This window comes from Larus michahellis, unplaced genomic scaffold (genome assembly GCF_964199755.1).
Source record: "Larus michahellis unplaced genomic scaffold, bLarMic1.1 SCAFFOLD_419, whole genome shotgun sequence".
In the NCBI taxonomy this organism is placed as follows: domain Eukaryota; kingdom Metazoa; phylum Chordata; class Aves; order Charadriiformes; family Laridae; genus Larus; species Larus michahellis.
In genome coordinates, this window is record NW_027436384.1 from 12,946 (window position 1) to 32,916 (window position 19,971).

At 64.8% G+C, this 19,971-nt stretch overlaps 1 protein-coding gene across 1 annotated transcript in view; it reads right to left on the reverse strand.

Annotated features, from left to right (window-relative positions):
- UBA1 (ubiquitin like modifier activating enzyme 1) overlaps positions 1 to 19,971 on the reverse strand; it is a 29,836-nt gene that overhangs the window by 6,436 nt on the left and 3,429 nt on the right. The window contains exons 3-20 of the mRNA XM_074571953.1: positions 19,622 to 19,680; positions 16,954 to 17,122; positions 16,014 to 16,148; positions 14,747 to 14,853; positions 13,825 to 13,915; positions 13,567 to 13,699; positions 12,424 to 12,521; positions 11,807 to 11,953; positions 10,739 to 10,894; positions 10,518 to 10,628; positions 9,441 to 9,521; positions 8,826 to 8,981; positions 7,472 to 7,637; positions 5,879 to 6,075; positions 5,376 to 5,440; positions 4,459 to 4,654; positions 2,846 to 2,920; positions 1,307 to 1,496 (exon numbers count right to left, since the gene is read on the reverse strand). Of these exons, the coding sequence (XP_074428054.1) occupies positions 1,307 to 1,496; positions 2,846 to 2,920; positions 4,459 to 4,654; positions 5,376 to 5,440; positions 5,879 to 6,075; positions 7,472 to 7,637; positions 8,826 to 8,981; positions 9,441 to 9,521; positions 10,518 to 10,628; positions 10,739 to 10,894; positions 11,807 to 11,953; positions 12,424 to 12,521; positions 13,567 to 13,699; positions 13,825 to 13,915; positions 14,747 to 14,853; positions 16,014 to 16,148; positions 16,954 to 17,122; positions 19,622 to 19,680 (2,332 nt within the window). The remainder of the gene's footprint in view (positions 1 to 1,306; positions 1,497 to 2,845; positions 2,921 to 4,458; positions 4,655 to 5,375; positions 5,441 to 5,878; positions 6,076 to 7,471; positions 7,638 to 8,825; positions 8,982 to 9,440; positions 9,522 to 10,517; positions 10,629 to 10,738; positions 10,895 to 11,806; positions 11,954 to 12,423; positions 12,522 to 13,566; positions 13,700 to 13,824; positions 13,916 to 14,746; positions 14,854 to 16,013; positions 16,149 to 16,953; positions 17,123 to 19,621; positions 19,681 to 19,971) is intronic.

The following is a 19,971-nucleotide window of genomic DNA, read 5'->3' on the forward strand; positions in this document are numbered from 1 at the left end:
ACCCCCATGGGCGCCCCAACGGCCCCCACCACCACCCCTAGGTGGCCCCTGGCACCCATGGGTGCCCCCCACCCACACCTCCATCCAACAACCACCCATGGGTGCCCCTACCACGTCCCTCTGGACCATCCAAGTGCCTCCAGCACCCATGGGTGCCCTCAACCCCCATGGGCGCCCCAACCTTCTACCCAACCGGCCCCACCACCACCCCTAGGTGCCCCCTGGCACCCATGGGTGCCCCCCACCCATATTTCCATCCAACAACCACCCAACGGGTGCTCCTACCACGTTCCTCTGGACCATCCAAGTGCCTCCAGCACCCATGGGTGCCCTCCAACCCCCATGGGCGCCCCAACGGCCCCCACCACCACCCCTAGGTGCCCCCTGGCACCCATGGGTGCCCCCCACCCACACCTCTATCCAACAACCACCCATGGGTGCCTCCCACCCACGTCCTTACCACACTCCTCCAGACCACCCAAGTGCCTCCAGCACCCATGGGTGCCCTCCAACCCCCATGGGCGCCCCAACCTTCTACCCAACTGGCCCCACCACCCCTCCTAGGTGCCCCCTGGCACCCATGGGTGCCCCCCACCCATACTTCCATCCAACAACCACCCAATGGGTGCTTCTACCACGTTCCTCTGGACCATCCAAGTGCCTCCAGCACCCATGGGTGCCCTCCAACCCCCACGGGTGCCCCAACGGCCCCCACCACCACCCCTAGGTGGCCCCTGGCACCCATGGGTGCCCCCCACCCACACCTCCATCCAACAACCACCCATGGGTGCCCCTACCAAGTCCTTACCACGTTCCTCCAGACCACCCAAGTGCCTCCAGCACCCATGGGTGCCCTCCAACCCCCATGGGCGCCCCAACCTTCTACCCAACTGGCCCCACCACCCCTCCTAGGTGCCCCCTGGCACCCATGGGTGCCCCCCACCCATACTTCCATCCAACAACCACCCAATGGGTGCTTCTACCATGTTCCTCTGGACCATCCAAGTGCCTCCAGCACCCATGGGTGCCCTCCAACCCCCACGGGTGCCCCAACGGCCCCCACCACCACCCCTAGGTGGCCCCTGGCACCCATGGGTGCCCCCCACCCACACCACCATCCAACAACCACCCATGGGTGCCTCCCACCCACGTCCTTACCACACTCCTCCAGACCACCCAAGTGCCTCCAGCACCCATGGGTGCCCTCCAACCCCCATGGGCGCCCCAACCTTCTACCCAACTAGCCCCACCACCCCTCCTAGGTGCCCCCCGGCACCCATGGGTGCCCCCCCACCCCGTCCCATACCGAGGGCGGCGGTGGCGCTCTGCAGCTCCTGGTCGGAGACGTGGATGCGGACGCCGGCCTTGGGGGCGAAGGGGGGGACGTGGACGTGACGCAGGAGCTCGGCCACCGCCCCCCGGTCCCGCGAGCCCTCGATGCCGTAGCTCTGGGCGAAGAGGTTGGCGGCCGCCATGACGTAGTCCAGGTGGAGGGGCTGGAGAGAGGCACCCATGGGTGTTGGAGGGGGAGGGATGGCGGCCAAGGGGGACAGAGACCTCCCAAGGGGGAGAGAGGGATGGTCAAGGGTGAAGGACGGCACCCAAGGGTCATGGGATGGCACCCAAGGGTGAAGGGCGGCACCCAAGGATCATGGGATGGCACCCAAGGGTGAAGGGCGGCACCCAAGGGTGAAGGGCGGCACCCAAGGATCATGGGATGGTACCCAAGGGTGAAGGGCATCACCCAAAGGTCATGGGATGGCACCTAAGGGTAAAGGGCGTCACCCAAGGATCATGGGATGGCACCCAAGGGTGAAGGGCATCACCCAAAGGTCATGGGATGGCACCTAAGGGTAAAGGGCATCACCCAAGGATCATGGGATGGCACCCAAGGGTGAAGGGCTTCACCCAAAGGTCATGGGATGGCACCTAAGGGTGAAGGGCGTCACCCAAAGGTCATGGGATGGCACCCAAGGGTGAAGGGCGTCACCCAAGGATCATGGGATGGCACCCAAGGGTGAAGGGCGTCACCCAAGGGTCATGGGATTGCGCCCAAGGGTGAAGGACGGCACCCAAGGGTCATGGGACGGCACCCAAGGACCATGGGACGGCACCCAAGGGTGAAGGGCATCACCCAAAGGTCATGGGACGGCACCCAAGGGTCATGGGACGGCACCCAAGGGTGAAGGGCATCACCCAAGGGTGATGGATGGCAGCCAAGGGTGATGGCCACCACCACCACCAAGGGACGGGATGGCACCCACGGGTGATGGGATGGCACCCAAGGGTGGTGCGACACCACCCAAGGGTCATGGGGTGGCACCCAAGGGTCACGGCCACCACCACCACCAAGGAATGGGATGGCACCCAAGGGTGATGGTGGCACCCATCGACGACCAATGGCACCCAAGGGTGACGCTGGCACCCAGGGGTGATGGATGGAACCCAGAGGTGATGGACGGAACCCAAGGGAGATGCCACCACCCAACGATGACCGATGGCACCCAAGGGAGATGGTGGCACCCATCGACGACCAATGGCACCCAAGGGTGACGCTGGCACCCAGGGGTGATGGATGGAACCCAGAGGTGATGGACGGAACCCAAGGGAGATGCCACCACCCAACGATGACCGATGGCACCCAAGGGAGATGGTGGCACCCATCAACGACCAATGGCACCCAAGGGTGACGCTGGCACCCAGGGGGGATGGATGGAACCCAGAGGTGATGGACGGAACCCAAGGGAGATGCCACCACCCAACGATGACCGATGGCACCCGAGGGAGACGGTGGCACGCAAGGGTGATGCCGGTGCCCCCCCCGGAGGTCCCCACAGCCACTCACGTTGTCGGGGTTGAAGGTCAGGGGGTGGGGGCAGCGCTTGGGCCCCGACCAGAAGAGGGTCCCCGAGTTCGTTTTCTGTGGGAACGCGTTAACGAAGCAATTAGAGGCAGGCGTTAATTGGGGGGGGCAATTAAGGGTTAATTGGGGGGGGGGAATTAGGAGTTACAAGGGTAATTAGGAGGTAATTAGGGTCAAGGAGAGCTCAGGGAGGGGATTATTGCCCCCCCCCCCCCCCGCCCCAGGGGCCCGATCCACCCCCATGGGACCCTGATGCCCCCCCAAGGGGGCCCGATCCACCCCCATGGGACCCCCACGCACCCTAGGGGGGCCCAATCCACCCCCGTGGGTCCCACGGGACCCCCACGCACCCTAGGGGGCCCGATCCACCCCCAGGGGGCCCGATCCACCCCTGTGGGTCCCATGGGACCCCCATGCACCCTAGGGGGCCCGATCCACCCCCAGGGGGCCCGATCCACCCCTGTGGGTCCCATGGGACCCCCACGCACCCTATGGGGCCCGATCCACCCCCGTGGGTCCTAGGGGACCCCATGCAGCCCCAGGGACCCTGACGCCCCCCAAGGGGGCCCGATCCACCCCCACGGGACCCCCACACACCCTATGGGGCCCGATCCACCCCTGTGGGTCCCACGGGACCCCCACGCACCCTAGGGGGCCCGATCCACCCCCGCGGGTCCCACGGGACCCCCACACACCCTAGGGGGCCCGATCCACCCCTGTGGGTCCCATGGGACCCCCAGACACCCTATGGGGCCCGATCCACCCCCGCGGGTCCCATGGGACCTCCACGCACCCTAGGGGGCCCGATCCACCCCCAGGGGGCCCGATCCACCCCTGTGGGTCCCATGGGACCCCCACGCACCCTAGGGGGCCCGATCCACCCCTGTGGGTCCCATGGGACCCCCACGCACCCTATGGGGCCCGATCCACCCCCGTGGGTCCTAGGGGACCCCATGCAGCCCCAGGGACCCTGACGCCCCCCAAGGGGGCCCGATCCACCCCCACGGGACCCCCACACACCCTATGGGGCCCGATCCACCCCTGTGGGTCCCACGGGACCCCCACGCACCCTAGGGGGCCCGATCCACCCCCGCGGGTCCCACGGGACCCCCACACACCCTAGGGGGCCCGATCCACCCCTGTGGGTCCCATGGGACCCCCACACACCCTATGGGGCCCGATCCACCCCTGCGGGTCCCATGGGACCTCCACGCACCCTAGGGGGCCCGATCCACCCCCAGGGGGCCCGATCCACCCCTGTGGGTCCCATGGGACCCCCACGCACCCTAGGGGGCCCGATCCACCCCTGTGGGTCCCATGGGACCCCCACACACCCTATGGGGCCCGATCCACCCCCGCGGGTCCCATGGGACCCCCACGCACCCTAGGGGGCCCGATCCACCCCCGTGGGTCCTAGGGGACCCCATGCAGCCCCAGGGACCCTGACGCCCCCCAAGGGGGCCCGATCCACTCCCACGGGACTCCCACGCACCCTGCCCCCTTGGCAACGGGCCCGATCCACCCCCGCGGCCCCCCACGGCCCCCCAAGGGGTCTGATCCCCTCCCCCCGGCCCCCCTCCCCCCCCGTCAAGTACCTGCCCCGGGGGGAAGTTGTGGAGCAGCTGGCGGATGTTGTTGCTGTACTGGCGATGCCAATGGCGACAGGCCCAGGCCACGCAGTCGGGCCAGGCCCGGGGCCGTTCGCTCACCAGGCTGCGCTGCACGGCCTCCAGCACCTCCAGCGGCTGCGTCCCCGCCAGCCGCAGCGTGCGCTCCAGGAATTTGGGGTCCCTGGAGGGAAAACGGGGGGCAAAAAGGGGTGGTCGGGGGTGGGGACGGCTGCCAGCACCCCCAGTTCCACCAGAAACTGGGGGGAAATGGGGGGAAAAAGGGGGTCGGGGGGTTTCACGGCCTCCAGCACCTCCAGCCCCATCATAAACTGGGGGGAAAAGGGGGGGTTTATGGCCTAAAAAGGGGGGGTCGGGGGGGGGCACGGCCGCCAGCACCCCCAGTTCCACCAGAAACTGGGGGGAAAAGGGGGAAAAAGGGGGTCGGGGGGTTTCATGGCCTCCAGCACCTCCAGCCCCATCATAAACTGGGGGGAAAAGGGGGGGTTTATGGCCTAAAAAGGGGGAGTCGGGGGGGGGCACGGCCGCCAGCACCCCCAGTTCCACCAGAAACTGGGGGGAAATGGGGGGAAAAAGGGGGTCGGGGGGTTTCATGGCCTCCAGCACCTCCAGCCCCATCATAAACTGGGGGGAAAAGGGGGGGTTTATGGCCTAAAAAGGGGGAGTCGGGGGGGGGCACGGCCGCCAGCACCCCCAGTTCCACCAGAAACTGGGGGGAAATGGGGGGAAAAAGGGGGTCGGGGGGTTTCATGGCCTCCAGCACCTCCAGCCCCATCATAAACTGGGGGGAAAAGGGGGGGTTTATGGCCTAAAAAGGAGTGGTGGGGGGGGGATGGGTGCCATGGGGGGGGGGTCACCCATGGGTGCTGGGGGGTGTTACCCACGTCAGGTACTGGTTGACGTTCTCCGCCGGCTGCTTGAAGAGACCCTCGAACTCGTCACGCGCCCACTGCAGGGAAGGCGGGGGGGGGAAGGGGGGGGACGGTCAGAAGGGGCACCCTATAGAGAGGTCCCAGGCGCCCCAGGGCACCCTATAGAAGGGCCCACATGTTTGGGGGCACCCTACAGAAGGCAGCCAGCCCCCTAAAACCCCCCATAGAAAGCCCTTAGACGCCCCAAACACCTTACGGAAGGCACCCAGGCACCCTATAGAAGAGGCCCAAGCACCGAGGGTCCCCTATAGAAGGCACCCAGGTGTCCGGAGCACCCTATAGAAGGGTGCCAGGCATCCGTGGCACCCTATAGAAGGAGCCCAGCCCCCTAAAACCCCCCATAGAAAGCCCTTAGACGCCCTGAACACCCTACAGATGCACCCAGGCACCCCGTAAAAGGGACCTGGGCGTCCCCGGCCCCCTATAGAAAGCCCCCGTAGCGCCCTATAGGGTACCTGGAGGGTGTGCTCGATGGCGTTGGGGAAGTTCTTGAGGGTGCAGATGGGGATGGCCTTCTCGGGGGGGTCCTGGCTGGAGCTGTAGGACTCGCTGAGGAAGGGGATGACCACCTGCACGTTGCCCTTCGTCCCCAGCGTCCCCGACTCCAGCAGCGGCTTCCGGTAGTAAACGCAACGCCGGTCCATATAGAGCCCTATAGGGGAAGGCAAACACCGCAGCTATCGGGTGCCCCAGCCCTTTGCAGGGGTTGGGGGGGGGGTGTGTGGGGATTTCCAGGGGGGCTTTGGGGCACCCGGAGGTCCCTAAAGAGGTCTTGGGGGGCCCTAGAGTACCCTGAGGGTCCCTATAGCACCCCTGGGGGCACCTATAGCCTGCCTGAGGGCCCTAGAGTACCCTGAGGGTCCCTATAGCACCCCTGGGGGCACCTATAGCCTGCCTGAGGGCCCTAGAGCACCCCCAGGGACCCCTGTAGCACCCTTAAGGGCACCTATAGCCTTCCTGAGGTGCCTATAGCACCCCTGGAGGACCCTATAGCATTCCCCCGGGTACCTATAGCACCCATGAAAGCACCTATAGCCTGCCTGGGGGCCCGAGAGCACCCCCAGAGACCCCTAGAGCACCCCTGGGGGCACCTATAGCCTTCCTTAGGTGCCTGTAGCACCCACAGAGGACCCTATAGCACCCCTGAGGGTCCCCATAGCACCCTTGAGGGCACCGATAGCCTTCCTGAGGTGCCTATAGCACCCCTGGGGGGACCCTATAGCATTCCCATGGGCACCTATAGCACTCCTAAGAGCACCTATAGCCTGCCTGAGGGCCCTAGAGCACCCCCAGGGACCCCTATAGCACCCTCGGGGGCACCTACAGCACCCCCAGAGACCCCTATAGCACCCCTGGGGACACCTATAGCCTTCCTTAGGTGCCTGTAGCACCCACAGGGGACTCTATAGCATCCCTGAGGGTCCCTATAGCACCCCTAAGGGCAACTATAGCCTGCCTGAAGTGCCTAGAGCACCTCTGGGGGGACCCTATAGCATTCCCACGGGTAGCTATAGCACTCCTAAGAACACCTATAGCCTGCCTAAGGGCCCTAGAGCACCCCTGGGGACCACTATAGCACCCCTGAGGGCACCTATAGCACCCCTGGGGGCACCTATAGCCTTCCTTAGATGCCTGTAGCACCCACAGGGGACCCTATAGCACCCCTGAGGGTCCCCATAGCACCCTTGAGGGCACCGATAGCCTTCCTGAGGTGCCTATAGCATTCCCATGGGTACCTATAGCACCCCTGAGAGCACCTATAGCCTGCCTGAGGGCCCTAGAGCACCCCCAGGGACCCCTATAGCACCCCTAGGGACACCTATAGCATCCCTAAGGGCCCTATAGCACCCCTGGGGGCACCTGTAACACCCCGGGGGTCCCTTCTAGCACCCCTTTAACACCCTTAAATGCACCTATAGCCCCCTCTAAACCCCTTGTAGCACCCAAACGATGCCCTGGAGCACCCCAAAAACTCCCCGGAGCACCCCGAGGACTCCCCCCTCCCAGCACCCCGAGGAGCCCCTCCCCCAGCACCCATGGGTGCTCACGGGCGTCGACGTTGTCCAGGGCGTTGGCGACACCGTCCAGGGCCTCGAAGAAATCGTCGTCGTAGACGCGCTCGGTGTCGGGGCCCACGCGGTCAGGGCGGCTGCTCACCCGCAGCGCCGGGTTCATCTCCTGCACCGCCGCCGCCGCCCGCTCCGACTTCAGTTTCTGGGGGGAGGACGGGACACACCCTGTAAGGCCCCGCCCCCTCCGGACACGCCCCCTTAAGCCCCGCCCCCTCCGCCCCCCTTCCAATCCAGCGAAAGTTCAAGACAACTTTACCATTGACGTTGACCAACTCAATGGCAGCATCTTCATGGCGGTTCCCCCCATAGACTCCGCCCCCTTGAGCTCTACAGCCATTGGCTCCTCCCACTTAAGCCCCACCCCATGTGGACACGCCCCCCCTTAAGCCCCACCCCCTTCCCCCCTCTTCCAATCCAAGGAAAGCTCACAGAACCTTGAGCGTTGACGTTGGCCAACTCAATGGTGGCATCTTAATGACGGCTCCCCCCAGAGACTCTGACCCCCGGACTCCGCCCACTCGTCCTCTACATCCATAGGCTCCTCCCATTTAAGCCCCGCCCCATCTGGACACGCCCCGTTAAGTCCCACCCCCTCCCCCCCGCTTCCAATCCAGTGAAAGATCAAGACGACTTGACCGTTGACGTTGGCCAACTCAATGGCAGCATCTTCATGGCGGTTCCCTCCATAGACTCCGCCCCCTTGAGCTCTACAGCCATTGGCTCCTCCCACTTAAGCCCCACCCCCATCTGTACACGGCCCCTTAAGCCCCGCTCCGTTTCCCCTCTTCCAATCCCAAGAAAAGCTCAAGGAACGTTGACCACTGACATTGGCCAACTCAATGGGGGCATCTTGATGGTGGTTCCCCTCCATAGACTCCGCCCCCAAGATGCTGCCCCTCGAGGCTCCGCCCACTCATTCCCCACCCCCATTGGCTCCTCCCCCTCAAGCCCCCCCCCCATTTAGGCCCCTCCCACTCCCACGCGACCTGCTGGTTGATGGTGGTCAACTCAACGTTGACCATCTCCATGCTGGTTTTGTGCCTGGTAGGCCCCGCCCCCTGCCCCTCGAGGCCCCGCCCACTCATCCCTCCACCATTGGCTCCTCCCCCTGAAGCCCCACCCATTTAGACCGCCCCATTGAGGCCCCTCCCACTCCCACACCAACACAACTTGATCGTGGCCAACTCAAGGTTGACCATCTCCACGGTTGCCCCATGCCCGGGAGGACGTCGTGTCCGTCCCCCCGCCCCCGCGACCCTGCCCCTCGAGGCTCCACCCCCTCGTTGTCCACCCCCCATTGGCTCCTCCCCCTCAAGCCCCACCCCCTTACCGTGACATCCCAGGGCCGGAAGAGGAACTGGCGGTTGAGGTTGGACTTCTCGATGGTGTCCATGTCGGTGACGGTGACGCAGCCCTCGGGGCCGCAGCCCAGTCCCACCATGGCAAAGTTCTTCAGCAGCTCGCAGCCGATGGCCCCCGCCCCCACCTGCACGCGGGGACACGTGGGGACACGTGGGGACACTTGAGGGACACATGAGGACATGTGGGGACACGTGGGGACACAGCCCAAGGTGGCCCAGGAGGGTTGGGGACATGTGGGTGGGAACAAGGTGGTGATAAAGGGACAGCTGGGGACACTCCGGGACGCGTGGGGACACTTAAGGACACTCTGGGGACTCATGGGGACACTTGAGGGACACCTGGGGACACTTGGGGACATGGGCCCAGGTGGCCCAGGAGGGTTGGGGACATGTGGGTGGGAACAAGGTGGTGATAAGGGGACAGCTGGGGACACTCCGGGACATGTGGGGACACTTAGGGACACAGCCCGAGGTGGCCACCAAGGCTTGGGGACACGCAGATGGGAGAGGAGAAGACCAGGCAGGACCCACGAGGACACGAGGGGACACTTGGGGACACGTGGAGGACAGTTCGGGACACTGACCACGAAGTACTTCTGGGCGCCCAGCTTGGCCTGGAGGTCGGCCCCGAAGACGGCGATCTGCCCGTCGTAGCGACTGTTGCGCTGGGGACAACGCGAAGCGTCACCCATGGGTGCCACCCCCCGCCCCCCCCGAAGGTGGCCAAGTTCCTTAAGGTCACCCATGGGTGAGCAACAGCCACCGCAAACCCCATGGAGAAGCCACCCACGGGTGTCCCCAAGAAGGTGGGCGAGCCAACTCAAGGAGATGACACCCATGGGTACTCCCCCGAGAAGGTGGCCAAGCCATGGGTGTCCTCAAGGAGGTGGCACCCACGGGTGCCCCACGGTGGATGGCAACCACGAGATGACACCCCAACCATGGGGTTCCACGAGAAGATGGCCAACCTCTTGGTGCCCTCTCACCCATCGGTGCCCCACGGCCAACACCCACCCATGGGTGGCCCACCTAAAAGGGGTGTCCCCAAGGACAGTGACCATTCGCGAGTGCCCCCAGGGAGATGCCCAACCCCATGGGTGTCCTCAAGAAGGTGCCCACCCATGGGTGCTCACCCCATGGAGATGCCCACCCATGGGTGTCCCCAAGTTGGCCAACCCATGGGTGATGTCAAGAACACGCCCAACCCATGGGTGATCTCCAGATGTCCTCCAACCAATCCTCACTGGAAGGAGACCCCACCCATGGGTGCCCCCACCCATGGGTGCTCACCCCATGGAGATGCCCACCCATGAATGGCCCCAAGGTGGTCAACCCATAGGTGACGTCAAGTTGGGCAAGCCATGGGTGCCATCAAGAACACGCCCAACCCACGGGCGACCTCCAGATGTCCTCTGACCAATCCTCACTGGAAGGAGACCCCACCCATGGGTGCCCCCACCCCGCCCACCCCCACCCATGGGTGCCCCACCCCAAGGAGATGCCCACCCACGGGTGTCCCCAGGGTGGCCAACCCATGGGTGCCATCAAGAACACGCCCAACCCACGGGCGATCTCCAGATGTCCTCCGACCAATCCTCACTGAAAGGAGACCCCACCCATGGGTGCCCCCACCCCGCCCACCCCCACCCATGGGTGCTCACCGGGCGACACTGTTCCTCGGTGAGAACCGTCTCCTTGTTGTCCTCAGGGAGACACTCCAAGGCGTCGAAGTAGAGCCATTGGGTGATGGGCGTGAACTTCCCCGACACCGCCTGCGGCACCCACCTCGTCAGGGGAGCCAGGTGGCCCTGAGGGGATCCCGGGTGGCCCAGAGGTGACCCAGGGTGGCCCAGGGAGGGGGGGACACGCGCGGGCCCATTACCTTCATGACCTCCTGGGCCGCCAGCCCCCCGATGAAGGCGTTGACGGGTGCCAGGTCGCCGGTGGCCTGGAAGGCCAGTTCCCGCAGCAGGTCCTCGTCCAGTTGGGCCCCCGGAGCCACCTCGCGGGTCAAGGCCACCACCTCGGCCGCGTCACCCTGGGGGAGGGGACACACCCAAGGGTCAGGGACATCAGTGGGGACACCAGGGAGGGGAGAAAGGTGGGGCCACAAGGAGCCTGGTGGTGACAGCTGGTGGCCTCCGTGTCCCCAATGTCCTCAACGTCCCCAACATCCGCGATGTCCCCAACGTCCCAACTGGTGGCGGGGCCGTGGTGGCCCACCATGTTGGTGTAGGACCTGGTGGCCTCCATGTCCTCAGCGTCCCCAAAGGGTGGTGGGTCCATGGTGGGTAGCCACGTTGGTGCAGGACCTGGTGGCCCCCATGTCCCCAAGACCCTTGATGTCCCCAAGGTCCCCAACTGGTGGTCACGCCATGGTGGGCCACCATATTGGTGTAGGACCTGGTGGCCGCCATGTCCCCAATGTCCCCCGTGTCCCCAACACCCTTGATGTCCCAAACGTCCCCAAAGGGTGGTCATGCCACGGTGGGCCACCACGTTGGTGGAGAACCTGGTGGCCTCCATGTCCCCAACGTCCCCAAAGGGTGGTCATACCATGGTGGGCTACCATGTTGGAGAACCTGGTGGCCTCCATGTCCCCAGTGTCCCCAAAGGGTGGTCATGCCACGGTGGGCCACCACGTTGGTGGAGGACCTGGTGGCCTCCATGTTCCCAATGTCCCCCATGTCCCCAACACCCTTAATGTCCCCAACGTCCCCAAAGGGTGGTCATGCCACGGTGGGCCACCACGTTGGTGGAGGACCTCGTGGCCTCCATGTCCCCAACGTCCGCTGTGTCCCCAACGTCTTTGATGTCCCCATCGTCCTCGATGTCCCCAACACCCTTGATGTCCCCAAAGGGTGGTCGTGCCAACGGTGGGCCACCATGGTGGTGCAGGACCTGGTGGCCTCCGTGTCCCCAAGGCCCTCGATGTCCCCAGTGTCCCCACCTGGTGGCGCGGCCGCGGCGGGCGGCCATGTTGGCGGATGAAGCGGTGCAGGGCCTGCCAGCCCCAGTGCATGATGGGAGGTCTCTCCGCCTTCCCGAAATCCGTCATCATCAGCTCCGGTTCCACCAGCGCCTCCCGCAGGCGTTTCTGGGGATGCAAGTGACCACCCAGTGCCTCCCAGTTCACCCCAGCGACCCCCCAGTGCCTCCCAGTTCACCCCAGCGACCGCCCCAGTATCCATCCTAAACCCCTCCCAGTGCCCCCCAGCATCTCCAAGTGCTTCCCAATGATCTCCCACCACCCCCCAGGACCTCCCAGTATCTCCCAGTGTCCCCCAGTCCCACCACTGCCCCACCAGCACCCTCCCAGTGCCTCCCAATGACCTCCCATCATCCCCCCAGTCCCACCCAGCATCCCCCCATCCCTTCCCAGTGCCCTCCAGTGCATCCCAATCCACCCCGAGTCCATCCCAGCGCCCATCAGTCTGCCCCCAGTCCCTCCCAGTGCCCCTCAGCGCTCCCCAGTCCGCCCCCAGTCCCTCCCAGTGCCCCCCAGTCCCTCCCAACCCGACCCCAGTCCCTCCCAGTGCCCCCCAGTCCCCTCCCAGTGCCACTCACGAAGCAGATGTGCTTGGGCATCTTGACCTGGGTGACGATTCCCCCCCGCACGTAGTCCCCGAACCCACTGGTGTCCCCGATGCTGAAGGTGTAGGGCCCTGGGGGGGGGGGGACGGGACGGGGACACTGTCACCGAGAGACCCCGGTGTTCGGGGCACCCTATAGAGGAGACCCAGGGATCCGGGGCACCCTATAGAGGGGACCCAGACATGGGGAGCACCCTATAGAAGGGACCCAGGCATGGGGGGGGCACCCTATAGAATGCACCCAGACATCTGGAGCACCCTATAGAAGGGACCCAGGCGTCCGGGGCACCCTATAGAAGGGACCAAGGCATCCGCGGCACCCTATAGAACGGACCAAGGCATCCAGGGGGCACCCTATAGAAGGCACACAAGCATCTGCAGCCCCCTATAGAAGGGAGCCAGGCATCCGGGGCACCCTATAGAGGGGACCCCAGGCATCTGGGGCACCCTATAGAGGGGACCCAGGTGTCCACTGCACCCTATAGAAGGGATCCCAGGCATCCAGGGGGCACCCTATAGAAGGCACACAAGCATCTGCAGCCCCCTATAGAAGGGAGCCAGGCATCTGCGACACCTTATAGAGGGGACCCCAGGCATCCGGGGCACCCTATAGAGGGGACCCCAGGCATCCAGGGGGCACCCTATAGAAGGCACACAAGCATCTGCAGCCCCCTATAGAAGGCAGCCAGGCATCTGCGGCACCTTATAGAGGGGACCCCCGGCATCCGGGGCACCCTATAGAGGGGACCCAGGTGTCCACTGCACCCTATAGAAGGGACCCCAGGCACCCGGGGCACCCTATAGGAGGCACCCAGACCTCTAAAACCCCCTATAGAAAGACCCCAGCCGTCCCAAACACCCTACAGAAAGGCCCCAAACACCCTATAGAAGGGAGCCAGGGTCCCCTCTAGAAGGCACCCGGATCACCCCACAGAAGGGACCCAGCCCCCCAAACCCGCCCCCCCCCCCGTAGAAAGCCCTTAGATGTCCCCAACGCCCCCCAGAAGGGACTCCAGGCACCCAAGGTCCCCTCTAGAAGGCACCCAGGCGTCCGTGACCCCCCTATAGATGGCAGCCGGGTGTCCACGGCGCCCTATAGGAGGGAGGCAGGACTGACCGAGGACGCGGATCTCCACGGGGCCGCAGCTGTTGAGCTCCTCCATGCCCTCCACCTCGGTGAAGGTGACGAAATCCCCCGTCTCGAAGCCGTGCCGCGCTTCGTCCAGGCACGTCACCTCCCCCGGGCACCCCTGGGTTGTGGGGGGACACACACACACACAAAAAACAGGGTGCCGAGGTGGGGGTCTAGAGATCTGGGAGACACCCCCCCCCCCCCCGCCAACCACCCAGAGGGGACAGGGGGGGTGTCCCCTACCTTGGTGACCATGGAGACCATGGCGCTGAGCGGTTGCTCCCCGTTGGTGTCCGTCACCACCATGTCGTCCCCGAAATCGCAGAAAAGCTGCCTAAAATTTGGGGCGGGGGGGGAGGGCGGGTCAGAGGGAACCCAGGCATCTGGGGGACCCTATAGAAGGCACCCAGGTGCGGGGGACACCCTATAGAAGGCACCCAGGCGTGCAGAGCACCCTATAGAAGGGGCCCAGGCATCCGGAGCACCCTATAGAAAGGACCCAGGCGTTGGGGGCACCCTGTAGAGGGGACCCAGGCATGGGGGGCACCCTACAGAGGGGACCCAGGTGGCCAGAGCACCCTATAGAAGGGACACAAGCATCTGGAGCACCCTATATAGGGGACCCAGGTGTCGGGGGCACCCTATAGAGGGGACCCAGGCGTGGGGGGCACCCTACAGAGGGGACCCAGGTGGCCAGAGCACCCTATAGAGGGGACACGGGCACGTGGAGCACCCTATAGAGGGGACCCAGGTGTCAGGGGCACCCTATAGAGGGGACCCAGGTGTCGGGGGCACCCTATAGAGGGGACCCAGGTGGCCAGAGCACCCTATAGAAGGGACACGGGCACGTGGAGCACCCTATAGAGGGGACCCAGGTGTCGGGGGCACCCTATAGAGGGGACCCAGGTGTCGGGGGCACCCTATAGAAGGGACACAGGCACGTGGAGCACCCTATAGAGGGGACCCAGGTGTCAGGGGCACCCTATAGAGGGGACCCAGGTGTCAGGGGGGCACCCTATAGAGGGGACCCAGGTGTCCAGGGCACCCTCTAGAGGGGACCCAGGTGTCCAGGAGACCACCCAAAACGGAACCAGGTACCTGGGGCACCCTATAGAAGGCACCCAGGGTGTGTGGGGGGACACCCTATAGAAGGGGCCCAGCTCACCCGAAAAGCCCACGGGTGTCGGCCACCACCAGCTTGATGCCGCGGCTGTGACAGAAATCCCCGACCCAGAGCTGCTCCTCCAGCGACGAGTTGGTCAGAACCACCACCTGCGCGGAGACAGGCGGCCAGCCCTCTGTGCGCGTCCCCCCCCACCGCCGGGGCGGGTGACAAGCGGCCAGACACGGGGACGGAGGGACAGGAAGTGACAGGGGGGCGGGGTGGGTTGTAGGGGGGGCGGGATTTGAGGGGTCCAGGAGGCCACGGAGGAACAAGGAGCCACAGGGAAGTACAGGCGGACGCCCAACCGGGCAGACGGACACCGAATGGGACATGGAGAGCCTCGGACGCAGAAAATAGGGGGTAGAGGGGGGTTGTGGGGGTCCTGGGGGGGAGTACAGGGGGTCGTAGGGGGGTACAGGCGGCCACGGAGGAACAAGGAGCCACAGGGAAGGTACAGGCGGACGCACAACCGGGCAGACGGACGCCGAATGGGACGTGGAGAGCCTCGGACGCAGAAAATAGGGGGTGGAGGGGGGTTGTGGGGGTCCTGGGGGGGTACAGGGGGTCGTAGGGTTGTACAGGCGGCCACGGAGGGACAGGAGCCACAGGGAGGTACAGGCGGACGCACAACTGGGCAGACGGACACCCAAACAGGCCCCAGGGGCAGTTGTGGGGTGGCCACCTCTGTCCCAGTGGCATGACTGTCCCCGAGGAGGGGGACAGGGGGCATTTGGGGGTCCGGCTGTCCCCAGGGGGTGACAGTCAGCCACGGCAGGTACAGTCGGCCACGTGGAAGACGGTCGGCCACCCAAATAAATGCCTTTAAGGGTGGTTTGGGGGCAGAAAAATAGGGCACAGATGGAGTACAGGGACATGTGGGGGGTATGGGGATCCCCAGGGGGTGACAGTCGGCCACAGCAGGTACAGTCGGCCACATCAAAGACAGTCGGACGCCCAATTAGGCGGCTTTAAGGCTGGTTTGGGGGCAGAAAAGGGGGGCACAGATGGGGTGCAGGGACATGTGGGGGGTATGGGGAGATGTGGGGGGTACGGGGATCCCCAGGGGGTGACAGTCGGCCACAGCAGGTACAGTCGGCCACATCAAAGACAGTCGGACGCCCAATTAGGCAGCTTTAAGGCTGGTTTGGGGGCAGAAAAGGGGGGCACAGATGGGGGACGGGGACACGTGGCGGGTATGGGGAGATGGGGGGCGGCAGGGGGAGATGTGGGGAGGTGTGTGGGGGGGTACAGGCGGTGGGGGTTGTACCTGGAAGGGGGCCAGCAGGTCCTGGCTGAGGGGCTGGCGGGTGCTGGTGACGGCCACGTAGGCGTTGAGCTCGGCCAAGCGGGGCAGCGTGGCCTCCGCCCGGTTCTGCCCCACATCTTCCTCCCGCAGGTAGAACTTGTGGGGGGGGGTGGAGAGAAAGAAGGGGGGGTCAAGTTAATTAATTATCCTCCAGATTAACTAGTTACCCTGGGGGGGGGGGGGGGCACAAGCCTCCTAACGAGCCCCAATAATGTCTCAAGGGAGGGATTAGTTACCCCAGGAGCAGCATTTAGGTCCCCCGGGCAACCCAATCCCCCCACAAAATAATCCCCCGTAGCAGCTAATTACCTCCTCAATTAACTAATTACTGCTCCCGATTAATTAATTACTCTGGGGGGAGGCGCACTTAACTCCCCTAAATACCCCCAAACAACAATTCCAGGGATGGATTAATTATCCCAGGAGGGGCATTTAGCTCCCCTAGGCCACACAATCACCCCACAAAATAACCCCTCATAGGGACTAATTACCTCCCAAATTAACTAATTACACCCCTGCATTAGGGGGGGGCACAAGCCCCCTAACGAACCCCAATAATGTCTCATGGGAGGGATTAATTACCCCAGGAGGGGCATTTAGCTCCCCTGGGCAACCCAATGCCCCCACAAAATCACTTTTTCTACTAATTACAGCCCTGGTTAATTAATCAGCCGCTACATTAATTAGTTATCCTGGGGGGGGGGGTGTCACTTAACTCCCCAAAAGACCCCCAATAACGCCTCCAGGGAGGGATTAATTACCCCTGAAGGGCACTTAATTTGCCCCAGTCGCGCAAAAAACCGCCCCCTACGGTGCTAACCTGCCCCAGAAGAAAACGCTAATTAACCTGGAGCTGGGGGGGGGGGGGGCGGTAATTAAGCTCGGGGGTTAATTAACTCACCTGGGAGGCGAGGTCAGGCCAGGCGGCGGGTTGGGGGTCATGGAGGGTGACGGATTTGACCCCCCCCAGCACCAGGTTTTTGGCTATTTCCACCCCCAGACCCCGCAGCCCCGACACCAGGACGTTGGACGTCTGCATCCGCTTCATCGCCTCGTGGCCCAGCACGTACCTGGGGGGGGCACAAAAAAAAGAAGGGGGGGGGAGTCGGGGGGGGGGTCCCCAAATCCTTACAGGCCCCCCAGGGTCTCCTGCGCCCCCCCCCGCCGCCCCCCGCGGGCTGTGGAAAGGGCTAAAGGTGTCTGGGAGGGATCCAGGGGTCTGGGGAGCGCGCCCCCCCCCCCCCCAATCCTTGGGACACTCCCCCCACCCATGGGCCCCCCGCCAAGTTCATAGGGACCCCCCCCAAGCACCCATAGAGCCCCCCCCAACACCCACAGGGGAGCCCCCCAACACCCCCAGGAGGGACCCAAGGGTCCAGGGACCCCCCCAATCCATAGGGACCCCTCCAAGCACCCATAGAGCCCCCCCCAATCCATAGGGACTCCCCAAAGTCTATAGGGTCCCCCCAACACCCCCAAGAGGGACCCAAGGGTCCAGGGAGCCCCCCCCCAATCCATAGGGACCCCTCCAAGCACCCATAGAGCCCCCCCCCAATCCATAGGGACCCCCCAAAATCTACAGGGTCCCCCCCCAACAACCCTAGGAGGGATCCAGGGGACCAGGGAGCCCCCCCCCAATCCATAGGGACCCCTCCAAGCACCCATAGAGCCCCCCCCCCAATCCATAGGGACTCCCCAAAGTCTATAGGGTCCCCCCCAACACCCCCAGGAGGGACCCAAGGGTCCAGGGAGCCCCCCCCCAATCCATAGGGACCCCTCCAAGCACCCATAGAGCCCCCCCCAATCCATAGGGACCCCCAAAATCTACAGGGTCCCCCCCCAACAACCCTAGGAGGGATCCAGGGGACCAGGGAGCCCCCCCCCAATCCATAGGGACCCTTCCAAGCACCCATAGAGCCCCCCCCCCAATCCATAGGGACTCCCCAAAGTCTATAGGGTCCCCCCCAACACCCCCAGGAGGGACCCAAGGGTCCAGGGAGCCCCCCCCCAATCCATAGGGACCCCTCCAAGCACCCATAGAGCCCCCCCCAATCCATAGGGACCCCCCAAAATCTACAGGGTCCCCCCCCAACAACCCTAGGAGGGATCCAGGGGACCAGGGAGCCCCCCCCCAATCCATAGGGACCCCTCCAAGCACCCATAGAGCCCCCCCCCCAATCCATAGGGACTCCCCAAAGTCTATAGGGTCCCCCCCAACACCCCCAGGAGGGACCCAAGGGTCCAGGGAGCCCCCCCCCAATCCATAGGGACCCCTCCAAGCACCCATAGAACCCCCCCCCAATCCATAGGGACCCCCCAAAATCTACAGGGTCCCCCCCCAACAACCCTAGGAGGGATCCAGGGGACCAGGGAGCCCCCCCCCAATCCATAGGGACCCTTCCAAGCACCCACAGAGTCCCCCCCCCAATCCATAGGGACTCCCCAAAATCTACAGGGTCCCCCCCCAACACCCCCAGGAGGGATCCAGGGGACCAGGGAGCCCCCCCCCAATCCATAGGGACCCCTCCAAGCACCCATAGAGCCCCCCCCCAATCCATAGGGACCCCCAAAATCTATAGGGTCCCCCCCAACACCCCCAGGAGGGACCCAAGGGTCCAGGGAGCCCCCCCCCAATCCATAGGGACCCCTCCAAGCACCCATAGAGCCCCCCCCAATCCATAGGGACCCCCCAAAATCTACAGGGTCCCCTCCCAACAACCCTAGGAGGGATCCAGGGGACCAGGGAGCCCCCCCCCCAATCCATAGGGACCCCCCAAAGTCTATAGGGTCCCCCCAACACCCCCAGGAGGGACCCAAGGGTCCAGGGAGCCCCCCCGCAATCCATAGGGACCCCTCCAAGCACCCATAGAGCCCCCCCCAATCCATAGGGACCCCCCAAAATCTACAGGGTCCCCCCCCAACACCCCCAGGAGGGACCCAAGGGTCCAGGGAGCCCCCCCCCAATCCATAGGGACCCCTCCAAGCACCCATAGAGCCCCCCCCAATCCATAGGGACCCCCCAAAATCTACAGGGTCCCCTCCCAACAACCCTAGGAGGGATCCAGGGGACCAGGGAGCCCCCCCCCAATCCATAGGGACCCCCCAAAGTCTATAGAGTCCCCCCAACACCCCCAAGAGGGACCCAAGGGTCCAGGGAGCCCCCCCCCAATCCATAGGGACCCCTCCAAGCACCCATAGAGCCCCCCACCCAATCCATAGGGACCCCCCAAAATCTACAGGGTCCCCCCCCAACAACCCTAGGAGGGATCCAGGGGACCAGGGAGCCCCCCCCCAATCCATAGGGACCCCTCCAAGCACCCATAGAGCCCCCCCCCCCAATCCATAGGGCCTCCCCAAAGTCTATAGGGTCCCCCCCAACACCCCCAGGAGGGATCCAGGGGACCAGGGAGGCCCCCCCCAATCCATAGGGATCCCCCCAATGCCCCCAGGGGAGCCCCCCCCCCCACCAATCCATAGGGCCCCCCCGACCCATAGGGACCCCCCCCAATCCAATGGGCCCCCCTGAATCCATAGGGTCCCCCCCCGATCCCTAGGGCCCCCCCACTCACAGCTGGCGGGAGTAGAGCCCCTCATCGATCTCGGCCTCGCCCCCGTTCTTCGCCATGCCCTGGGCGGGGGGACACACACGGTGACAACGGTGTCATCGGGGGGGGGGGGGGGCAGACACCCCACGGGGGGACATGGGGGTGGGGGGGGACAGTGGGGGGGAGGTGACAGAGGGGTGACAGCGGGTGCTGTCACCCTGGGATGGGGACAGGGACACCTGAGGGGTGATGGAGGGGTGACATCAAGTGACAGCAGGTGCCATGTCACCTTGGGACGGGGACAGGGACACCTGAGGGGTGTCACCTCGAGTGACACGGGTGACACCAGGTGCCGTGTGACCCTGGGACAGGGA